Raw genomic sequence first — 25030 nt, forward strand, 5'->3', positions numbered from 1 at the left:
CAATCAGATATTGGAGAGTTTATATAAAGCAAAGCTTTATTTTTACTTTTTTCCTGCTAATTTCTTTTCTAAGCGTCGAGTATTGTTTTAACGGCGTGACTGCTTTCTCCCAGGTGGGTTCCTTTCACGGGGGGGGGGGGGGGGTGGGAGGGAGGGGGGTTGGAGAGGGGGCCCTCACCGCTCGCTTTTTCCTGACACGAGCCAAGTGGCCGGGGGGGAGAAGGCACCACCGCTCCATTTAACCAGCAGCCAGCCAGCCAGCCAGCACCTGCGGAGGTTTTTTTTTTTATTTGCCACCGTAACCGAACCTCTCGTCGTTTTACACTTTTTGCTACTTTTCAAAAAGCCAACCTCGTCTCACTCGCGCATCTCCTCTGCAGCGGCGGGAGCAGCGGCATCGTCGTTTGTGCGACCCAGGAGATGAGACGTACGGTGAGTTTCCTCTTTTGAGAGAGTGACCCCCGGGGGGTTTACGTTGTACACAAACTCGTTTACGGTGCTGCTGTGGGGTGCCGTGGGATAAGATCAAAATCAGGGGCTCTATTCTGCGTCTCCACATACAAGCAGAAATATGTTTTAGTCCATCATCCTAGTGGCCTTCCAGGCAAACATTATCGAGAAAGCGCTTTCCTAAGCAAAGCAAACTCGAGTCCAACCTTGACCCTTCCCGGGTCCCCATCAGCAGTCAGGTTCGTTTGACAAACTCCGCTGGCTACATCCAAGTCATTTAGAATGGAACAGAATATCATTGTTTAAAATAAATACAATTTTACAAATATAAGCAATAATAACGTTTCTCCCAAATTAGTCAGTGTGACTTTGATTTCATTCATTCATTCCTTGACTCCATCTGGCCAGGTGAGAACCCATTGAGACTCAAAATCTCTTTTGAAAGGGTGACCTGGGTTCAACAAGGGACAACCCAAGGCAGTGCAGACCTAAACGCACAGACCTTCAGGGATCAACAAGCGAAGTTCAGTTTTCTCATCGGTGACCGACACAGCTTGTCAAAGCTATCAACAAAGAAACAAAGTCAGGCCATTTGCAAGTCGCAGTGAGAAAACGGACAAATCACACTCTGCCAGAAATTACTCACGCAACACTTTAAATATATATATACAGGGTGCCCAAAATTAGATCGAGTGAGGTTATAAGTGTGATGTAAAAATATTTTTTAACTCAAATTTTCCGAGTGTCCAGTGCATTACAAAGGACCAATTGAGAGGGAACAGACTTAAAATGAAGGGTGACATTATGGGACTCGACACAGGCTTACTTCTGCCAATATTTGCGGGTTCACTGCGACTGCAATTTATATTTTCCCCGCAAAAGAATTAAGGGAATATTAAAAATAAAACTGACCATGGAAACAAACTGGCGGCATGACGAGTAAACTTGGCTGTTCTCACGTTTGCCCAACAACGTTTTTTTTTAGCCAAAAGATTTCACATGTCAGGCTAAGCCTTTCGAAAGGAATGATCATTAAGGAAGATGCCAACTTTCTCGCCCTCACTTGAAATAAATCTGCTATGAAATATGCCTGCACTGCTGCACTGAAACTGTCTGTACGGAGCACTACAAATCCATGCCACGCAACTAAATGCTGACGAGCAGTGCAACAACGACAACAGCATAACAACAAAGATTCCTCTTATAGACATATAGACATGCTGTCAGTGAGCACCTATTGAAGGCTGGCAAGGCGCATGAGGGGGTGGTGTGGTCTGAAAGCATAGCAAGCCATCGTTGCCCATTGCTGACGTCTACAAACTGCAACCAGCTTCTCATTTAAGGCTGAGTTTACCCAGTGGAATCCCTGGACTGGTTTCAAATATTCACCCGCTGATGTAAGCCATAGCCAGGAATAGAACCGAGGTTGTTGGATTCACAAGCGCATTGCGGGAACCGCTACCTTACCGCTCCACAGACACACGTAGAAAAACACAGATCCCCCATCAAGCATTAATAGATTGTTGGAGCAAGTGCTGTTAACGAATACGAATACTTATGAAGGACGGCACGGCACACGAGGGGGTGGGTGGCCAACACCACGCCCGGCCACCTTTATCTCCCCAGTGGCGATGTTTACACATCGCACCAGGTACTCATTAGAGGCTGAGTCGACCTTGGGGAGGCCGAGGACCGGTTCAGATAATCGTCACTGATGTTGGCCGTGAACGGGAATTTTACTCGGAATGCTGGTATCATAGTGCGGCGCTCTAACCGCTACACCACCGCTCCCAATACACGCACACACAAGCTGTGAATATAATTTGAGATGTACAACAAGGAATGAAAATAAACACACCACGTTTCTGCTGGTGGACCACACTCGCAATTGCCGCAAATGAAAGAAGGGTGCCTGCCCGCAGCGTGCAAGCACCAGGTATGCAATCGGCCAGAACCAAAACACAAGTCTCAAAGTTTGGTTGCCAGATTTCAAATACGGCATGTGCTCTCCCAATTCCAGCATGCAGACCCAAGTCTAATAGCATGTTTTGGTTAAGCATTAACTTAAACATCGCACGGACGTGTTACATTTCTCCACTGGGTTTGAGTACTTTAGCGGGCGACCTTTACGGCAAAAAAATGAATGAGCCGGTGTTATATTTTTGAGTTTCATCCGCGAATTTTTACGGGAATTAAAATGGCCGCTGGCGTACGGCGCGAGCGGTCGCGACAAAAACCTCGGAGGGCAAATGAACCTTATGGTCCCATAAGATCCCGGCTGTCGCATAAAGGGGCCATCCATTTAGTACGTACGCATGGAGGGGGGAAGGGGGGGTTAAGCCAAACGCGTACGCTTGCGTATGTGGGGGTCTACTGACAATGTACGCATAGGAAACGGGGGGGGGGGGGGAGGGGCTGAAGCTTCGATAATAATTTGTCGACATTGGCCTTCAAATGAGTTAGATAGTCCGGCGGTGGACAATCTGTGTGCTTGAACACGTTCATATTATAAATCCTTGATCGTTTCTGCGTCGATTAAATATCGGCCGTTCTATAGGATTCGTGGGGGGGGGGGGGGGGGGGTGCGTCAAGCGTACGTACGCAAGTGGGAGGGGGGGGGTCAAAAGTCCGCGTGCGTACAGGCAGGGGGGGTAGGGGTCAGGTTTTGACAGATTTTTGCGTACCTACTCAATGGATGGCCCCAAACTGCGTTGCGACGTCACTTTACGTCTGTTGAAGGCGAACGGACACGGCACTCTATTCCTCTCGACGAGCTCTACACGATGCGCTCATCAAAGTTTCAAAGTTTTGTTTCTTCGGCGCATTCGTCCTCGCCGCTGCTGCTTGGACGACACGACCACAGAACCATCCGCGCCGGGCGGGTCGCGGCGTTTATGTGCGCGGTGGGACGGAGTCGCCAAAAAATAAATGTAATTCATTACGATTTTGGGATCCCGGGGTCCCCCGCCATGAAGGCTCATTTGTCTTGGAAGAGAGTTTACGTTGTCCCCCGAGTCTGAGGCCACCATACCCCGACGGCTATTGAACCCGGCAGATGTTCAGCTTCGGCAGCGTCGTCTCTAATCGGCTTCGAATGCCCGAATCAATTCCACAAACCTTCGATATTCCCCGCGTGTAAACGCAATAATTCCAGCTTAATTGGGCGCTGTGTCATCTGGGTTCACGGCCACGGGGTCCTGTACGTTTTCCTATAAACACACGGACTCCAGATACTCGCTCGAGTCACCGCAGGGCCCTCTGTGTGTGTGCGCGTGTCTCAAATGAGTAGCTGGTGTGGTGTTTAAACATCAAACATCACCACTAGGGAGACAAAGGTGGTCCGGTGTAGCGCTCGCCACCCACCCCCCTCGTGCGCCGTGCCGGCCTTCACAGGTGCTCGCTGACAGCACTTGCCCCAACAGTCTGTTCAGACTATATAGGGGATCTTTATCTTTGGGAGCGGTAGTGTAGTGCTCGCGCTCTGCGCCCCAAACCCTGTGACCCGAGTTCGACTCCTGCTCATGGCCAACACCAGTGACTATTATCTGAACCGGTCTTGGGCCTCGACTAGGTTGACTCAGTGTCAAATGAGTACCTTGTGCGATGTGTAGAATCATCGCCACTGGGGAGACAAAGGTTGCTCGCTTACAGCACTTGCCCCAACAGTCTGTTCCAGGCTATGCGGGGGATCTTTGTCGCATTTGACCCCAGGATCGTGCTAATAAATGCGCGTGCACATGGTGACCGCCTCCTCCGATTAAAAGTCATCGACTAAAGGTAATCGATTCCCAACTCCCCGTCCGCACCCGGCCAGTGCTCTGCAGCTCGGCGTTTGCTGCACGTGAACGCCGATAACAAATTGGACATCCAAGAACGTCAATTCGCTGTCTTGTGGAATGGTAATGCGCCACGTTTGCAATCACTGCATCTGTTGCCGTTGAGGCTTTGATTACCTGCCAAGTGCAGACTAATGCATCAAAACGCTCGATTTCCTACGTGACAGTCAAGGTGACTACTCACAGCGAGTACACAATGTGTGAATAATTGAAGTCGTGGGAGTGTAGGTGTGGAATTTCGTGGGGGGGGGGGGGGGGTTCCCCCAATTTCACTCAAATGTGCTAATGGCATCATGTCATTAAGAAGCAGAATCCATTTGGAAATCTCACAGAGCTGTTACACCTCTGGATAAGATAATAGCTGCAGTAGATATCGTTCACAGGACCTTTCCTGAAAATTCCATCAAGTCTACTTTTCGCTTTCCCACACACTCTGCTATGAGAAAAGAATATATCGAAACAATATTGTTTTAAGCAAAAATAAATAAGTAAAATGAGTGGATTCAAACCCATGCCCTCGGCAGTGCCGGCCCAATGCTGTGACCTCTCAACCACACAGTCATCTCAGGCGTAGATCTATTGATAAATGCTCAACGGTCTCAATCGCTTAAGTTAGTGCACCTTGCACTAAAGCTTCCTTCCACTAAGCTCAATGAAGAAGAAGACAACAACGCTCTTCCAAATGTCCACGCTCGCTGAGCTGCAGCGTGGTGCAATCTGACACAATGTGGCAACACCACTCCTTAAACTTCACCTTCTGCGGGCGGGAAAAGGCAGCAGTGGCAGTGCGCGGCAGAGGAAAGGGGCAAGGGTGTTACATGCCATTTCCGCCCATTATTGCCACTCCTCAAAGTGAAAACATTCGCGTCCTCCTGGCACCAGCGAAGAGCTGCGTGGTTCTCCTGAGCCGAGAGGTTTACGACGAGCAACGTCCCGAGTTTTACAGGCCTCCCTGTGTTGGTCACGCCGCCCTCAATCCTCAGTGCCACGGCGTGGGAATGTTAATCAGAGTTGGGAACAATCACTCATGCCAACGGTTATTGTTAAGTTGTGCCATTATATTGTTTTCTGTCGAACTAGGTAGGACCCATATCTAACAGAGAGGGTATTTGCCGATAAGCATTTGGCAGTTCACCGGTATTTTTGTCCAACCGAGCCTCACTCTGCTGATGTCAGAATTGGTCCAGAGTTAGCTTCTGTTGAGCCAAATTGTGCACTCGAATATGGAAGGGAGGCGTATTGTCTGATTATAGATTTTTTTTTCCTTCACGGTGTTGGATTTGAGCTACGCAGTAAAAGTAAAATTACGTAAAAAAATACCCGCGTAACATTTAACTGCAGCTGAATCTCAAGACTTTGTATGCCAAGCGGGGCATGTACATAATGGCGAGCCACCGAACGCAAGAAGACACGTAACATGTGTTCACATTTCAGACAACAGAGAGAAGGGGGAGGAGGAGGAAGACCTTTCTGTTGCGATTTTGTAGTTGTGCCAAGGCGAAAACGCACAAATTCAGCGCAACCGCGAAACCCTTCGCCAGGGGCCGGCAACCAAAATAATGAGACGATCCATTTGTTTCGAATTCGGTAATAAAAAAAAAACTAAATATTTCAAGAGCCGCAATGCACTGTGGTGAACACGAAGGCGGTGGGGCAGTGGTGCCTCAGTAAATAACCGTCTCGAAGCATCAGTCCTTCAAGAGCCGGGCACGGCTCCGGAGCCGCAGATTTGCCCGCACCCTTTGCCCTCCGCGGAAGGTCGGCACGAGCGAAGCCACCGATCTCACGTGACAAAAAAAAAAATGGAACCTCGCGTGGGCAAAAAAAAACCAAACGCACGACGAGTATCGGTTTGACGAAAAGAACGTGTGGCCTTCCGTACAGTGGCACCCACAAAGGGCTGGCCATCACCCTAGGTGAACCCTCCAAAAGTCTCCCTCCCCCCACCATCCCCGCGCCCAACCTCCCGAGGAGACCCCTAATCAAACAGCGCGTGTTTGAGATGTGCCAGCGGAATCCTGGCGGCGTGAACCATCGCTCACCGAAGCAGTTGTGTCCGTCCTCGGCGAGCATGAAAGCCATCGTAGCAAGTGCACCGGTAGTTGCCGGGGATGTTGATGCACTCGTGAACGCAGCCAGCCGGTGTAGTCGCTGTCGCACTCGTCGATGTCTGCGGGTTTTCAGAAAGGAAGGGAAAAAAAGCGGGCATTGATTTTAAAGTGGGGTGGATGGGGGGGACGCGGGCAAGTGAAATGAAATGGTCACCGCTTGTTGTATGTTGAAGTTCTTGTATGTATGGTGAACTTCTTTTCGCGCAGAACGCAGCAAACCATGCTAATTGAGGTACGGAGGAAGGATAACGTGACTTTACCGAAAAAACCTAAGAATATGAATAAGGATAACGAACTCAACACGAAAAGCAGTTGTAAAGAAATGAGTTAATGCATGTACTACGTACGTCGAATGTATGTATGCTTAATGTATGTATGCGTAATCGATGCGCCGGGGACTGTATATTTATTTAAACCAAACAAAAATCTCGCGGTGCCATCTCAAGGCCAGGAGGGACTCTATTTGTGCATGGTAGATGGCATTGCCTAACATTTACATAACAGAAAAAAAAATCGTTAAATTCTTATAGGGCATGTTAATTATTTTTAAAACGTTATTTTAATTGCTAGGGATTTACATATATATGATAATATAAAAGAAAAACAAAATTATTTAAATTATCAGTATTTTTTACTTGCGTTGTCATACGCATAATATTGCAGACTTCTATACCTAACGGCAGTTCCTGAATTATTTCAGGCACTTTCCGTACGCTGCTATGTCTCTCCACATCTTAAGATCTCTTGCCCATGGCCACGGTCCATGGCTTCAAGGTTCCCCCAGACTGGTTGTCTTTTCCCTGCACCTCCGATGAACACGGTTGGCTACGTACGGTGCGAAAGAAGTTCAACATACATACGTTCCCTATTCACCTCGTAACGCCACACTCGTGTTCTTGAGCCGTAACATAAGGAGGGAGATGGCCTCAGCGGTTGTTGCCCGTGCGCCATCGCACCTTCACCGGGGCTACAATGTAACGGTCATGCCTTACGTGTAAACACACCGCCGGATTTGCATACGGTAGGAAACGCCACCGAGCGGGCAGTCAGTCATTCACACGCGAGAGAGCAAGTCAGCTGCTTGGGCCGAAGTGCAAGCGGCGAACGCATGAAGGAAGCGCACGCACACGGACAGAAAAAAAAACCCATTAAGCGCGGTCGTCCCGAGATGAAGGAGTCGGTGCACGAGTTGGGGACGCAGGCATTCAAAACGGCGGGGTTCATTACGCCTGCAAAAGCGGTGGGATTTTGTGCAATGATTTTGATAACGCGTGATGATGCCGTCTTGCCAAATGCCACCGGGGCCTCACTGGCTGGTTTAACGCGCCTGCGGCGTGAGTGGCTGGGGACGAGGTAGGGTCTGGCGTGGCCACGAACTGTCAGGCTGGTTTTGAAGACTTAACATTGCAGATGGGATTAATGCGCGCAAATTAGACGTGCCTTGTCAGATTGCTCACATTAGTTTAACTGAGTTAATTACCCTGCAATCGTTAATTCAATCCATTGGGCTGTATTCTTACATCCAGACTACAAAGGTCTTACATGTTACGTTTTCTCAGTCGACAAAGTAATCTTTTTAAAATGGCAGAAATGCAATAGTACGGTAACTTTGAACACAACAAAAGAAACTAGCAATGTTTTCCAACAATATATTCCCCCGTGAAATAATTCATATTTAAGATTCACAATACTTAATGAGCAGCAAGTGCCAAAACAAAAGGAAAGAAAACGAGAAAAATAAGTCGTTTAAACACTAACGGAGCTGAGAGAAAACACCCAGACTTTGTTTTTGGTTGGGGGTTTACTCTGATTTATCTACTCGCGTAGAGTAGCAACGGCGAAGCCAGGCGTGGCGTGCGAACCCACGAGACGGGAAATCTGCCTTTCCCGTCCGCACACGAACGAAGGTGTGTGCGGCGGCCCATGGCGGTGACGGACACAGCGAGGGGTTACGCAGCTCGAGCGAAAATTCCCGCCCGCCCGTCTCGACCCATGCCCAACTGCCGATAACGGGCGCGGGGCGAAAACTCCCAGGAAAAATTCCTGCCAATTGTCACCAATTTGACCCCAGGGCTCTGACCCGTGACCCACGTGACCCACTGATGGTCTGCAGAGGGACGTCCGCGCCAGATCATCCGCGCGGGCAGGGCCCTGCGTTCATTAGAGCGGTCGTCCACGAAAGGAAATTAGTTTGTATTCTACTGCTGGCCATTCATAATTGCGACGCCACGTTCGCCATAAAGGGCCCACGCTGTTTGCCTGCCGTGCTTCGTGTTTGTTTGCGTTGTAGTTTTCTCACACGGGAATGGATTTTTTGCAGTGGCTTCATTTTCAGTTCGTGACGTCACTTCATGCGACGTTGTGCCTCGGCGATGATTGGGCGATGTAGATAATCGATTTTTAAAAACTTCTACGTCTCAAAAGGTATTCCTTTATATATATATAAAAGTACTTTTTGTATTTGATAATCGATTAAAAAAAATCATCCCTTCGTCGATGAACTGCTGCATGATCAAGGCTGTTTGAGCATACTTCACCACACCGGTTAGCGTGCACTGGTCAAGTGGGAGCACACTGGTTCAGACAATACTGACGATAGAGCCATGGTCGGGGTTATTGCTCAGGTCATCGGGTTCGTAGTGCAGTGCATTAACCGCTGTGCCACTGCTCCACCCACATGGTTTTTACTTGGTGTATATCTGTTATATTGAAAGTTATCTATTTCAATTAGCAACGATACACAATGTGAAAATCACTGCCACTGGCATATGGTAAGCCTGATTTTTGTTTTCACTTGAAATAAAAATTGCCAAGCACTTGCACCAATTAAAAAAATTGCGACTGAAACATTCATTTGCTAAGACACATCTCTTATTTTTTCACATCGACAAGCTGTGCAAATTCACAGGCGCTGGTCAAAATGATCGGTCCTTGGCCAAATGCAATCACACTCTTCGCATCGGCCTAAAGGAGTCTAAGCCTGCACCCAATAGCCATCATTTACTCGAGCATCGTAACTCCTCGACTGGATTTTTCACGATTATCCGATCACAGTAGGGCAGCCGCATTATGAATGCGCATTTTTTCGCGTGAATGGGTGATAACTTAACGCGCGCATGACGGTAATAAGCCCGGGGAAGGCGATACGGCAAGCTCAGCCTGATACGTTCAGGTCACGGACCACAGAGTCCTCAAGACTGGTGAAACAGATCAGAGCTCTGGGCGTTTGCGTCACCGTACGTACATCTACAGCCCTATCTGATGATGAAAGCAAATATGAGCAGCAAAAAACTACCTTCTTTGTATTTTCATATGAATGAAAAAATGAAATCGTCTATCAGCCTTTCTGGAACATTTCTTTAAGCAAGCAAACTCTGGACCTGGTTCTGACCTTCTGGGTCTCATCAGCAGATTCAGGGTTTGGTAAACAAAGCTTCTGGGTTACCAGATGTTGTTCAACACAAAGAGCAATACTGTATAGTTATTATACACTGTTGTAAAGCATGATATCGATAAAAGCAAATCTAAGCAGAACTCTGTCCTGTATGCTGTGTATGTTTCAGCCCATCAGCCTCTTGGCTTTCCAGACCAGTATTATGTTCCATCAAAGCCACGGTGGAGACATTTCCACGCGGGGCGAACTCCTAACTCATTCTTCCTGAACGCAAGTGCATTCGGCAGAATAGTTTCTGGTTAAAGTCCCCGTGCATTGAAAGACAACCGGAAGCATTTTCTCAGCAAATATATATCGTACAGTACTGACATGCTGTTTGTGTGTTTTGTCTATTTGCGTGTCGGTAATGGAAGCACAAGAACAAATGCAGGCATGTCAGACACGGCGATGTCACGGGCTATTCTGCGTGTCGCAACAGCAGTTATCGCACCGACGATGCTCATGTCACACCGTGTGATTATCAGGTTCTTTCAATATTCTGCGCGGTAATTCCGTTCCCAAGGAATTGACCGTACACACTCAAGACTTATAGGCGCACGTGTATAAACGGAATGGCACAATACAACGTGAACAACAAGATAGCCTTCAGCACGCACACACCTTAATAACTCAAGCCTTGTACCTACCCTAGTGTTGTTGCAGTGGCAATAATCACAACAAAAAATTACATTTATTTAGCAAAGGAAATCCCCACTGAATCTCATGACTTTTGTTGTTGTTCAAGAGGTGCCTTGCCTTGGGATGTTTGGCCAATTCCAGAGAAACCCCACGCACACGCGGCGAACAACACGCAAAGCTGCAACAACAACAAAAAGTATCACCTAATTCTTAATTGACAGCAGAAAGATGTCACGCAACGTTTCAGGCAATGTCCCTTCTACACAGTGAACGATGGGCAGATACATCGACTCGCTCATACTTGGGCGTAGTCGCTGTCTAAAAACTGTGGGACTCTGAAACAAATTAGGATGTTTTTTTTTACACCTTTTACCAATATTTTCTTGCAATCACACATGCAAGATTCCCATGAGCAGACATTGAGAATCACGTCCTTTAGAAGTGAACGAAATGTCCACAATTAGACTCCCATGAAATGCGAAAAATGTCCTGCCGTCGCTGTTAAAGTGCATCGCGGAAAGCAGAGCTCATGGTTCCACTCAACAAGACTTGCACCTCCATCCTCATCACTTCTGCTGCAATATGAATAGGCGGGGACTACTCTGCCTTAATTGCTTTATCTATTTGTATGCCTACCCGTCCTAGCTGTAACGAGTGCGTTCACGGAATTGCTTTTCGCGTTTGAAACGAGGGTCTCGTCGTTTATATGGAGTGCTCTTGCCAATGTGCTTGTGTGATTTGTTTACCGTTCCAGTATATTGCACTCCGATGGTATTTTTGTATTGTTTGTTGTCGTAACGTTCTTACTCGCCCCGACTGGACAGCTGTCAAAAAGAGCTTTATAGCCCATCGGATTCCTCCAGTATAAATAAATATTCCGATTCTGACATCTGGTGATGGAGCGACCCTGATGACGAGACGCAGACAGTTGAAACCAGTCCAGAGTTAGATTGCTTGAACAAATACTACTCGGTGATATTGGACGAAAAAGCCAATAATAAGATAGGACTAAAAACACTGCCGCTTGCTTTGTACGCAGGAGACAGGCAGTGGCAGTTCTGCTGAAGTATGCTCTCACCTCAATGCAGATATGTAAGCCCTCGCAGTTCACTTGAAAAGTGGTAAGGAATTTAGAAAATGCTATTAAGTTTTACTGTCGCATAGTTCAGCATTTATTTATACTGAGAAAGTGAAAAGTACGAGCGCACTTGGAGTGCAACGATTCCATCGCCCCCCCCCCCTCTCCTCCACTACTAACGGGAGATTCTATAAATTGTCTGGTTCTTTTTTATTACACATCTTTATACCCTTCCACAGCTCGCTCCGTGAACCTGAGCGTTAAGATTAGCGCATATAATGTGCGTATTCTAATCGCATCCGTCGAAGAAAAATAATGGGAGTTTCACGCGCGAGACTCGATGCGTGCTCGTTCATCGATGAATCTACGCATCATTAACGACTGCGCCTTCTCATGTATTCCAAATGAGTCGGGATTAATTTCAGCCAGCTGAAGCTGTCTGGGGCTGAGCTTCAGAAAATATCCCCCTACCTGCTGTTGGAGGGGAAGGGGGGGAGTAGACTACATGAGGTTGAACTCCCCCTCCCCAATAATATTCCATGAGAAAATAGATCGTTCAACAACCCCATTGGCAAGTGCATTTTGGTAGCGGCAGGGTGACGCAGTGATTCACGCACCGCGCGACGAACCCCGGTCACCCGAGTTGGATTCGTAACTGCGGCTCGTATCAGTGGCGAATAATATCTGAACGGATCCTGGGCAAACTCTCCAACGTCACAGCATACGGGGAAGGAAGCACGGTATGGCCAAATCCTGACCACTGACACAACATGGACATGCCAATATTCAAGCAATGGATTGACAAAGGTGTGTAAATGAATACTATTACAAGCGCTCTACTATATGTGCAGAGCTCTTGTCAATCCCCTTCTTGATGAAGGCTTACCCACACCGTGCGGGTTGCAGGGGCCATTGGACCATCCTTCACCACGCTGCTCAGTTCGGGTTGGTGAAGGCAGAGAGCACAGACGCAGTAGCATCGACGTTGAGTACCGACAATTGAGTTTGCTGGACTCTCTTCTGCTGCCCAACACATGGCCTTGCAGCAGCCTGGAACGACTAAGATATATGTATGGTGACCGCCAAAATCAAGTAATATCCAGGGCTCACGCCTGCTTAGCTTGCTGGGATCTGACGAGGCGAGGTCAGGTGACAGGGTAGCTTAGCATCACATCATCATCCTCACCATCAGCCATGATCAATCCACTGCTGGATGAAGGCCCTCAATACCTAACCTCCATCCCCCCGCCCCAAGACGTTGCCATCCCTCAACAATCCAGCTCGCTCCTACCACAACACGAGCTGATTTCATCGTTCCATCTCCACGGTGTACGTCCTCTCTCTCTCTCTCGCTCGGGCGCATCGCAAGCAGAAAAAACTCGCAATTCGCCAAATTGAAACCGAACTGCCACAATCGATGCTGGGGGGTGTGTGTGTGTATGTGTGTGTGTGTATGTGTGTGCGTGTGTGTGTGTATGTGTGTATGTATGTGCGTGTTGAACTTCTTTCGCAGCGCACGTAGCCGACCGTGCTAAATCGGAGGCGTGAATTCAGCGGGAGCTCGCAACGAGAGGCGAGTGCGTCGCGGTGAGTGGAGGTGGTGGCGCTCTGCGGGCACGCACCCTCGCAGTGCGTTCCGTCTCCCTTGAAGCCCGGCTTGCAGATGCAGCGGTACGCCTGCGCCGTGTTCTGGCAGATCGCGTCGATGTGACAGTCGTCCGTGCTCTCGGCGCACTCGTCTCTGTCTGCCATAGGGCCCCCTTTATGGGGGTAGGGGTGGAGAGGGGTGGAGAGGGGTGGGGGGGTACAACAGACAGGGTTGTGTGAGAAGGGTTCGGCGTGTGTCGGGTGACAAGAGGTAAAGAGGACGCCATGGTGGCGAGAATGTTAACTACTTCGCCTGGTATACAGGAGGTCGGTGAGTTCGATCTCGACCCTGACGCCTGCTGCTGTATATTTAGAGTTTGCGTCTCTCTCTCTCAGCATCATCATCACGGTGGCTTGGAGATGTTAACTACTTCGCCTGGTATACAGGAGGTCGGTGAGTTCGATCTCGACCCTGACGCTTGCTGCTGTATATGTAGAGTTTGCGTCTCTCTCTCTCAGCATCATCATGACGGTGGCTTGGAGATGTTAACTACTTCGCCAGGTATACAGGAGGTCGGTGAGTTCGATCTCGACCCTGACGCCTGCTGTATATTTAGAGTTTGCGTCTCTCTCTCTCAGCATCATCATCACGGTGGCTTGGAGATGTTAACTACTTCGGCTGGTATACAGGAGGTCGGTGAGTTCGATCTCGACCCTGACGCTTGCTGCTGTATATGTAGAGTTTGCGTCTCTCTCTCTCAGCATCACCATCACGGTGGCTTGGAGATGTTAACTACTTCGCCTGGTATACAGGATGTCGGGGAGTTCGATCTCGACCCTGACGCCTGCTGCTGTATATTTAGAGTTTGCGTCTCTCTCTCTCAGCATCACCATCACGGTGGCTTGGAGATGTTAACTACTTCGCCTGGTATACAGGATGTCGGGGAGTTCGATCTCGACCCTGACGCCTGCAGCTGTATATTTAGAGTTTGCGTCTCTCTCTCTCAGCATCATCATCACGGTGGCTTGGAGATGTTAACTACTTCGGCTGGTATACAGGAGGTCGGTGAGTTCGATCTCGACCCTGACGCTTGCTGCTGTATATGTAGAGTTTGCGTCTCTCTCTCTCAGCATCACCATCACGGTGGCTTGGAGATGTTAACTACTTCGCCTGGTATACAGGATGTCGGGGAGTTCGATCTCGACCCTGACGCCTGCTGCTGTATATTTAGAGTTTGCGTCTCTCTCTCTCAGCATCATCATCACGGTGGCTTGGAGATGTTAACTACTTCGCCTGGTATACAGGAGGTCGGTGAGTTCTATCTCGACCCTGACGCCTGCTGCTGTATATTTAGAGTTTGCGTCTCTCTCTCTCAGCATCACCATCACGGTGGCTTGGAGATGTTAACTACTTCGCCTGGTATACAGGAGGTCGGTGAGTTCGATCTCGACCCTGACGCCTGCTGCTGTATATTTAGAGTTTGCGTCTCTCTCTCTCAGCATCATCATCACCACGGTGGCTTGGAGATGTTAACTACTTCGCCTGGTATACAGGAGATCGGTGATTTCGATATCGACCCTGACTCATGTTGTACATTTGAATTTTGTGTCTCTCTCCCCATGGTCGCCTTGTCTCCGGGGTCCTTCGGTTTTTTAATCCACATTTAGAATCACCATCACGCCTTTAGAGTATTTGTCTGCTCTACATCTCCACGTGATAGCAAGCCACTTCGCTCAGCTATCATTTTGTGGTCAGGTCGCTTCTGAAAAAAAAGAGAGAGCTACGTAGCTCAGTGGGGCATTGGCTGATTTTAAAAAAAAAATCAAGAAAAACAAATTGTTAGGTGTAAAGTACAGGTGCAGCCCCTGCCATCCCTCGCTCACGCCACTGCCAGCGGAAGCGTCCCCCCACCCCCTCCGCTAGAGGGAGCTCTCTCAAGCCACCTCTCGAATGCCACTGCAGCTTTCACTTCCACGCTTGCTGCCCCCAGACCCCCTGGGAAGAGGTGGGGAGTGACCCCCCCCCCCACACTTTACCCCACCACAAGCAAAACTGCCGAAGCATGAAGCGTGGTCGTACCCATTCATACTGCTGGGCGGATTTCTGGAAGATGTTTTTATATTTTTTTCGCTGCACCACGTCCAGTCCACCTCCTGTCGTCATGCCTGTGCCTACCCGTCACCTGCCACCTACCCCAGTCTACCAGCCACCCGAAACGTATTCAGTGAGAAATGAATGCCTGGTGGTAGGTAGTCAGAGCGAGTATTATAGCGTGACGCACACACGCGCGCTGTACAACACACGCACACGTTACATAGATACGCAACACACGCGCACATGAAACACACACATGGTAATAAGACAAAGATTCTCCCGTATAACCTTTATAGAGACTGTTGGGGCAAGTGCTGTTTGCGAGCACCTATTAAGGCCGACATGGCGTAAATGGGGCTGATTTGGCAAGCACCAACCCCCGGCCGTCTTTGTGTCCCCCGTGTCGATGATCACACAGCGCACTAGGTTACTCGTTTGAGGCCGAGTCGACCTAGGTGAATCCCAGGGCAGCTTTGGGATATCACTGGCCAATGATGTTAGCCATTGCCGGGTGTCTAACTCAGGTGGCCGAGGTGGGAGCGCAGTGGGCGCTGTTCACTGCGCCACCGCTCCCCGCCCCCCCCCCCCACCTTAACAACATTCGCCACTAAGTGGCGGTGACGACACCACAGAGCTTGTACCAGGCTAGGTGCGCTTTGTGGCCACGTGAAGTGTCGAAGGCTCGCTGGCAAGGAGGTCACAAACACACGGAGACACACACACGCACACAAAACACTCCCACAAAACACACACACGGACACACACGTGCGCATACGCTTACTTGCGCAACGCACGCACATACGGTACACACACACACGCGCGCGCGTCACTGCACTCGCAGCGCACACATTCACATCCACACACAACGCACGCATACACACACACCACACACACACACACACAAATATGTGCATCATCACACGCACGTTCACACACAAGACACGGAGACGCACACATACGCGCGCGCACAGGAGAACAAAGATTCCCCGTGTCGCCTTCTCGACAGACTGTTGGGGCAAGGTGCTGTGAGCGAGCACCCGATAGAGGCCGGCACGTTTCACGTGGGAGGTGTTTGGCCAACGGCACCGCGTCCGTCCGCCTTTGTCTCCCCACAGTGCTGATGTTTGCACACCGCAACAGGAACTCGTTTAAGGCTGAGTCGACCTAGTCGACGCCCATGAGTCCATGACCGGGTAAAATATTCGCCCATGTTATCGGTCGTGAGCGGGAATCGAACTCGTGTCGCCTGGTCCTTTACCCACGACACTATACTGCTCCCACAGTCCCACGGGACCCATACACGACACACGAACATACGAACACGTACGCGCACACACAGACAGACACACGGACATGAATTCAGCACAACCACGGACATACACACACGTGGCACATACCAACACGCGTGTACATATACATACACACATACACCTGACCAAATCCATTGTCTTACACTCGTTGTTTCAAGGAAGATCGGAATATATTTTTGCCAGTAACTGTGATTTTTTGTTTGAAGTCCATGCATTGCATGTGTAACACGGGGCAGTTGACTGACATATTCTACGATACGGTGTACACGTGCGGTATACACATATGTGCAGTATATATGCGGTCGCCTTCTTTGAACTAAATTTCCGAATGGCATGAAAGAGAGAGTTGGGCCGGCCCCCCTTGCGTCTTGTATTGTACATGTGAGTGTGCGCTCGAGTAGGCTGTACGCATACACGTTTACGCACACGCTGCCGTGTGCGTAAATGTGGCTTTTCACGAAAGAACACTTTGAAAAGTCGTTCAACGCACGGACCTCTCACGCCCAGCGAGACGAATTTCGCTACCGGTTTTTGTTGTTGTTGTTGTTGTTTAAACTCCAGCGAATTAACTCAAAGCTTCAATGTACACCAACTCGCAAGCGATGTATATGCACACACACACACACACCGTGGTATATATATGTGTAAAATCAGTGGTGTGTAGGTTTAAAGTTGCAATAATCGCTCGGACCTATTTCCCCAAACGGCTCACAAAATCATTGCCGCGGCGGTACAAAATCAAATGCGATCGATGGCTTAATGTTGGCACGCGTACAAAGAATTAACACAATCGATCGCAATGTGGGTGCCAAATGCGGTAATTGTTCTAGCCGTGTCGATATCGCCGTGACTTTAAATTATAGCTGATGTAATTACTGCCCGCGTGCAATCCGTGTTAATTGTTTTGCTTGAGCGTGTATTGAATTTTAAATATATCTCTGTTGTGCACAACAGGCAACATTTAATAAGGTCTATTTACGAACCGATATTGAATTTATTTTCAGTTCCAACTTCCAGTTCGATCCACCCCGTCCCTTCTGTAGCCCGGTGTGAAGTCCAAACCTGTCTACTTTTTAAAGTGTCGCGCGGCTAATTTTATATTTTAACTGCAGACAATTAATCAAGAGTCGTTAATTTCGGACGCAGTCATAATTTAGTCGCGAGGTGAGCGGTACCAAAAACGCGTGCGCGTGAATTCTGTTGCAACATATCAACAACGGATTTAAAGTCGCGTAACACAACACACACACACTCGACACGTAAATGAGCACATTCATACGTAAAGCAGGGGAAAACAAACACATTTTAAAACTCCACTACCCTGGGGTACACGTGCATTGACTGATTACGAGCACAATTGTCAATGCTGCGTTGGCATTATCGTGTAGCGTGGAGGAGCAGCAGAAGCAAGGGAATGAGAGAGAGAGAGGATTGAAAGAACAAAAAAATGTCACACGTGAAGAACGGCTTCGTGTTTGTCTTAGAGTTTCACAGACACACACACAATTTAAGGCTGCGCAAAGCAAACGAGTTTAGCCTGGAAAACCAAACGCAGCTTCGTCGGAAGAGCGCCGCGCGTTTGCCGATACGGATACACAATCCCCGCCGTGGCGTTTTGCCTTTTAAATATCAAGGTTTTGGCACACAAAAACATGCGTACAGCTGACCCAACTATATACGTCGTGTGTATGTGTGTATGTATGTAGCAAGCGCGTAATTGTTCTCTGCTACATTTGAGAGATAACACTAGCAACACACACACACAAAAAAAACCCAGCGGCAAACAACCCATTGGGGATATCAATTGTTGGCCGGCACTTGCAATAAATAATAGGGCAAGATCGCCCGTAGATAAAGCAACACGGACGCAGCGGCAAGACATTGGTTATACTTGGCGGGCTCTCTTCATTCATCGCGACATTCTAGAGATATGTCTCGCTGCAAGGACGCAATTAAATACCCGCGCACGGCTTTCTACCGCGCAGCCGCTAAATCAGCCACGGAGATGTAAATTGCGGTGATATGAAGTGTGTGCCGTGGGTCTACACACGGGCGCACACACAGAGACACACAACACAGAGAGACACGCGTGTACAGAAATGAAAATTTTTTTTACTGCCAAATTGTTCGACGGAACAACCAGAACCACCGCACGCGAAAGATTCTCGTCGGTACGGTCATTTAGCACCGTGGACAGATGGGAGGGAAGGGGGTGGTGGTGGTCTGTCTCCAATCCACAGGATCGCTTTCGTGAATATCCACTCATCATTCAACGCGTCCAGTCAAACCCGCGCGAAAAGAAAAAAATGGGAAGAATAAGAAAACATCTTACCTTGAAGGCCGGTGGTTCCTAAACAGGGAGCAGTATTTAAGAGGAGAAAAAACAAACAGAAACGCCACGAAAAACAAACAGACTTCATAGTGGCCGGTCGAGAGGAGCCAGTGGTAGCTCCTGTGTCGCTCGGAAAGCCGCTACTCGTCTGAGATTCGGAACGGCGGAAAACGAATTTACATGCCGAGGCCGTCAGTCACATCAGCCCTGGCAGTGGCAAAGCCTTCCTAACCCCCAACCCCCTTCCCCCCCCCCCCCCCCCCCACTTGCCTCCTCCTCTCTCTCCACACCTCCCCTCCCCTCCACCTCTACCTCCTCACAGCTTTACCCCACCACCAGCAACAGCAGCAGCAGCAGAAAGCCTCCTCTCTCTCCTCCCCACCGCTACCCAGAGCTCAGCCAAGCACACAAGGCACGGCCAAATCCGGACAAGGTATTGGAAGGCAAAACTGCTGAAAGCATTGGCTCATCCGACGTTGACCTGGCTGCTTGCACGCGAGGAAGCCCCCCTCATTGATGTGCCAGTAAATTTGCCATTTCTACTTCTGCCGCAAGAGGTAGGGGGGGGGGGGGTGTCGTGGAGGTTTGGGAGCTTGGAGAGCAGAGCGAGCTTCAAGTCCGTAAACGTGAAATCGCGTCGGATTACGGGGCATCCAGCCTCGCGCTAATAAACTTTAATGCGTCTATGAGCACGAATACAGCGGCCGCTTCTAAACAAGCGAGCGGTCTGTTTATAGGCTCTGCTGGTGTGGAGAGAGGGAGGGCGGCGAGGAGAGAGAGAGAGAGGGGAGGAGGAGGAGGAGGGAGACCCTGGGACACTGACATTAGCATGACAATGATCGAGATGACCCACAACACAGTGACTTCTCAACGGCGTTTGGGCTAGCTTAACAACTATTTCCCTCCCTCCCAGCCCACTCCACTCCTCTCACTCCCACAAACCCCCCCCCCCCGTCGCACCCCAAACCTCCCCACCCCACCTCCGCTACCCCCTTCTTCTCTGTCCCAACTTCTCAGAGTGCAACCCTCCACCCCGCGTCCACCCACCCCGTGCACTCCCCCACTCGCCCCACCTCATCACCCCCCAACGCTCCTTCCTTTCTTTACGTCCATGATTTACGCACCCGCAGAGAGTTGCTCGCAAGCCGGCTCGAAGATAATCAAGGATGGAAATGGTAGCGTGAGAAATGCGTAAACTTTCGGGCCCTTTGTTGGTGCCACTTAATAGAAGAGGAGAGCCACTTCCTATCTCATGCATATGAATGGGCGCGATCAGATGAAGGGGATGTTTAGAACAGAGCGGGCTCGGGTGGGTGTGGGGACCGCGTTGGGACGAAGCCGTGGTGGTGGTGGGGGTTGAGTGGGAAAGGTAGCAGGGGGTGGAGGAGGAGGAGGAGGTGGTGGTGGTTGTGATGGTAGTGGCGATGGTAGTCGTGGTGGTGGGGTGAGTGGGAGGGTATCGTGGAGAGGAGGAGGAGTAGGTGGTGGTAGTGATGGTGTTGCGGGTGAATGGGAGGGTAACATGGGGCGGGAGAGAACATGGTGGTGGTTTTGGTGGAGAGTGGGAGGGTAGCAGAGTGTGATGGTGAGTGGGGTTAGATTGGGGTAGTGGCGGTTGTAGTGGTGGTGGTGGTGATAATGGGAGTAGTGGTGGTGGTGGTGATGATGGGAGTAGTGGTGGTGGTGGTGATGATGGGAGTAGTGGTGGTGGTGATAATGGGAGTAGTGGTGGTGATAATGGGAGTAGTGGTGGTGGTAGTGATAATGGGAGTAGTGGTGGTGGTGATAATGGGGGTAGTGGTGGTGGTGGTGCTGATGGGGTGAGTGGTAGGTTAGCAAGAGGCGTTGGTAGCGGTGGTAGTGATGGTAATGAAGGTGGTAGCCGTGGTGTGTGTGGTGGGGTGTGTGGTGTGTGTGGTGGTGTGTGTGTGGTGTGTGTGGTGTGTGTGGTGGTGTGTGGTGGAGTGTGGTGGTGTGTGTGGTGTGTGTATTGGTGTGTGTGTGGTGTGTGTGGTGGTGTGTGTGGTGGTGTGTGTGGTGTGTGTGGTGGTTTGTGTGGTGGTGTGTGTGGTGGTGTGTGTGGTGTGTGTGGTGGGGTGTGTGGTGGTATGTGTTGGTGTGTGTGTGGTGTGTGGTGGTGTGTGTGGTGTCTGTGGTGGTGTGTGTGGTGTGTGAGGTGGTGTGTGTGGTGTGTGTGGTGGTGTATGGTGGTGTGTGTGGTGGTGTGTGTGGTGGTGTGTGTGGTGTGTGTGGTGGTATGTGTGGTGTAGTGGTGTGTGTGGTGTGTGTGATGGTGTGTGTGGTGGTGGGGAGCGGTAGTGTAGCGGTTAGCGCGCTGCGCTATGAACCTGGCGACCCGGGTTCGATTCCCGCTCACCGCTAACACCAGTGACGATTATCTGAACCGGTCCTGGGCCTCTCCTAGGTCGGCTCAGCCTTAAATGAGTACCTGGTGCGGTGTGTAAACATCGCCCACTGGGGAGACAAAGGCGGTCGGGCGTGGTGCTGGCCACCCACCCCCTCGTGTACCGTTCCGGCCTTCATAGGTGCTCGCTAACAGCACTTGCCCCTACAGTCTGTTAAGGCTATACGGGGGATCTTTGTCTTTGTGGTGGTGTGTGGTGGTGTGTGGTGGTGTGTGGTGGTGTGTGGTGGTGTGTGTCGTAGGGTTTGTGGTGGTGTGTGTGTAGTGTGTGTGTGGTGGTGTGTGGTGGTGTGTGGTGGTGTGTGGTGGTGTGTGTGGGGTGTGTGGTGGTGTGTGTGGTGGTGTGTGTGGTGTGTGTGGTGGTGTGTGTGGTGTGTGTGGTGGTGTGTGTGGTGTGTGTGGTGGTGTGTGTGGTGTGTGTAGTGGTGTGTGTGGTGTGTGTGGTGGTGTGTGTGGTGTGTGTGGTGGTGTGTGTGGTGTGTGTGGTGGTGTGTGTGGTGTGGTGGTGTGTGGTGGGGTGTGTGGTGGTGTGTGTGGTGGTGTGTGTGGAGTGGTGGTGTGTGTGGTGGTGTGTGTGGAATGGTGGTGTGTGTGGTGGTGTGTGTGGAGTGGTGGTGTGTGTGGAGTGGTGGTGTGTGTGGTGGTGGTGTGTGTGGTGGTGTGTGTGGTGGTGTGTGTGGTGGTGTGTGTGGTGGTGTGTGTGGTGGTGTGTGTGGTGGTGTGTGTGGGGTGTGGGGTGTATGGTGTGTGTGGTGGCGTGTGTGGTGTGGTGTGGTGTGTGGTGTGGTGTGTGGTGGTGGTGTGTGTTGGGGGGTGTTGGGGTGTGTTGGGGTGTGTGGTGGTGTTGGTGTGTGGGGGGTGTGGCGTGTGTGGTGTGGTGGGGTGTGTGGTGGTGTGTGTGGTGTGTCTAGTGGTGTGTGTGGAGTGGTGGTGTGTGTGGTGGTGTGTGTGGTGGTGTGTGTGGTGGTGTGTGCGGTGGTGTGCTTGTGGTGGAGAGTGGAGAAGCGGGGCTCGAGTAGCTGGCCCCGTAGCCATGGCGATGCTCTGCCACCCGTGTGATCCCGGTGACCGCTGGCAAACAACTCTGACCCTCGGACAAAATTAACTGCGATCGAGACTTGGGAGGACAAACGGGGGGGGGGGGGGGTGGAGGGGGTGGTGGACGCGGGGGGGTGGACGCGATGTGCACGCGGGCCGTCTCAGAGGGCATTAGCCAGGCCAAGGGCCCCATTATTCCAGCAAGACGTCCCCCCCCCCCTCCCCATCTGCAGACTCATCACTTCAGACAACAAAGGGGCCCTCTGATGCCAAACGAGTGCCCGAGGTGTCGATGCGTTCGGGACGTCTTCGCGCAACGGCAGCGGCGTCGAGCGGTGGCGCAGCGGTGAGGGCAGTGCGCTTCTGAACCCAGACACGGCTTGAGTACGATTCCATGCCACGGGCAACGTCAGCGAAGAGGGATGTGTGAAGTTGTCCTGGACTCACCAATGTTGGCACTGGTGAAGTATGGTCAAACAATTTCCCGACGCGGCGGGGAGGCCTTCATTCGGCAGTTGATATCAAAAACATTGGCTGTGAATTACCATGAGCATTGTATCATTGTACGTGTGTGTGTGTGTGCGCGCAGCTGTGCTTATGTGTGCGTGCTTATTATTATTATCTCGGGGGGAGCGGTGGCGCAATGGTTAGCTCATCGTGCTCTGAATAGTTCAAGTAGATTTCGATTCCTAGCCACTGCGAGTGGAGAGTGATACCTGCATCGGCTCTGGGTCCACCCTTCGCCCGAATTCACCAACCCGCACTGCCCAACGCGGTGAAGTATGGTCAAACAACCTCAGTGACCTACACGGCGTGGCGAGCCTTCATCCAGCAGTGGACTTACAAGGAGCTCATACACAACTTCATACTTGTAATGGTCTTAAATTTCGATTTAAAGCTTTCGTGACTGCAGGGATTCATCTTCTTGGTTCTTTCGGTAAAGTCACGAAAGAACCAAGAAGATGTAATGGTCTTCTACAATCGTTGTTGCATAACACGAATCAATTTCCATTATTTTCTCAACCAGGTAAGATCCCATTGGGAATATAAGTCTGTTTCTTTCTCTTTTTTGTAAGGCAGAGAGAGGCCTGGGTTAGTTACAAATGCAAAACACACGTCATAATTTACGCTCCATATTCCTGCCGACCCTTTATTAAAAGCATGACATTGGAATTATTTTGCTCCGGCCAAATGAAACAAATGCCCGCACTTGACAAATGGTACAACACAAAACGCTCACTTTCATCGTCTCCCACGTCTGCTATTTTGCCGCTGTTTTGTGCCCAGCGCTCGCGATGAATAATAATTATCCAATTCTACCGATGCGCAAAAAAAGGCAAGTCACTGCTTACGAGCATCTGGCGCTGCCAGCGACGATATTCGCATTTCCGATACCGCAGTTCAGCGAATGGGCACTTGTTTTATGATGTGTGTGCGTATATCTACCCGCCATGTGCTTATATGGAGCTGTGGCGCTGTGGCGCAGTAAGAAACCTGCCCACCTGAGTTCTGAGTTCGATTCCCAACCACGGCTTATCATCGATGACGAGTGGTACCTGAAACGATCTTGCCTGCCCTTTCTTCCCTTCCCAACCCCCTCCCCCAACGTCACTAAACGTGTGCATTGACCAGCGTAGTGAAGTATGGTAAAAAAAAATGCACGAACAAGCCGTTGGTTGGGGAGGTCTTCACTTAGCAGTAAAATGCAAAGGAGGCTGCAAGTGTGTATACTAAACAACGGAATATATCACTCAGCTATACTGCATATTCTTAGGTTGTTTCGGTAAAGTCACGTAGGTACAAATGTAAAATTAATAAAAGTAAAAATATTTTTTCTTTATTTTACTTTTATTAATTTATTTTACTTTTATTAATAAAAGTAAAATATTTTTTAAAATTTTACTTTATTCATTTTAATTTTTTACCTACGTGACTTTACCGAAAAAACCTAAGAATATGAATCCTTGCAGTCACGAAAGCTTCAAATCTAGAATTATACTGCATATGCTTAGCTTGAGCTCGTTTTAAAATGCATGGCTTTTACGTAAACGTGGTTTACGTAACTTGTTCCTGCAGACGGTGGAGAGGCAGCGCTTTTCTCCACCGGCAGTGGTGAGCCAGTGGTGGAAATTCCACGGTACGATGGCAGGGCGGGGCGAGGGGGGGTCAGTCTTTCCACTTAGGATGACCGCTGTTGACGTCCCACAGATTTGTTACGTCTTGTATCGATCTTAATTTTGGAGCTTTCGTGACTGCAGGAATTATTCTTTGCTTCTTTCGGTAAACTCACGTATAAAGATAAAATAATAAATTAAATAATAGTATCGACCCAGCGAGGATAATAGACTGGGTGAAGCTCCAACTGGGATTGTAACTAGGCCATTTCTATTGGAAATAATTGTTCAGACCGTATGGTGGATTCGATACGCATCTCAACGTATAGATTTCTTAGCGTTTGCATGCAGCGTGTGCCAACACAAGTCATCCATTTGCAGGAATCGAACGAGATACACGTCTCCACAACGTTTATCTTTAGATGTACATGTCAAAGCGACAATACACAAGCGGTGCACATGCAGAATTTCAATACAGTATAACATTTGAATAACAATGTGATATTAACAATCTGATATTAAATCAGTTCGCTACGTCGCAGGAGATGGGTGACCTTCAGGTAGCAGTGGGATGACTATGAC

At 49.7% G+C, this 25030-nt stretch overlaps 1 protein-coding gene across 1 annotated transcript in view; it reads right to left on the reverse strand.

Annotated features, from left to right (window-relative positions):
* LOC133351511 (signal peptide, CUB and EGF-like domain-containing protein 2) overlaps window positions 1–19137 on the reverse strand; it is a 182900-nt gene extending 163763 nt beyond the window's left edge. Inside the window, 5 exon segments of the mRNA XM_061566775.1 lie at window positions 6329–6362; window positions 6364–6423; window positions 6425–6456; window positions 13170–13307; window positions 18872–19137. Coding sequence (XP_061422759.1) covers window positions 6329–6362; window positions 6364–6423; window positions 6425–6456; window positions 13170–13307; window positions 18872–18959 — 352 coding nt within the window. The 5' untranslated portion in view covers window positions 18960–19137.
* Between the last annotated feature and the right edge of the window lie 5893 nt (window positions 19138–25030).

Source organism: Lethenteron reissneri, chromosome 37 (assembly GCF_015708825.2).
Source record: "Lethenteron reissneri isolate LAM-NWPU_2019-01 chromosome 37, ASM1570882v1, whole genome shotgun sequence".
In the NCBI taxonomy this organism is placed as follows: domain Eukaryota; kingdom Metazoa; phylum Chordata; class Hyperoartia; order Petromyzontiformes; family Petromyzontidae; genus Lethenteron; species Lethenteron reissneri.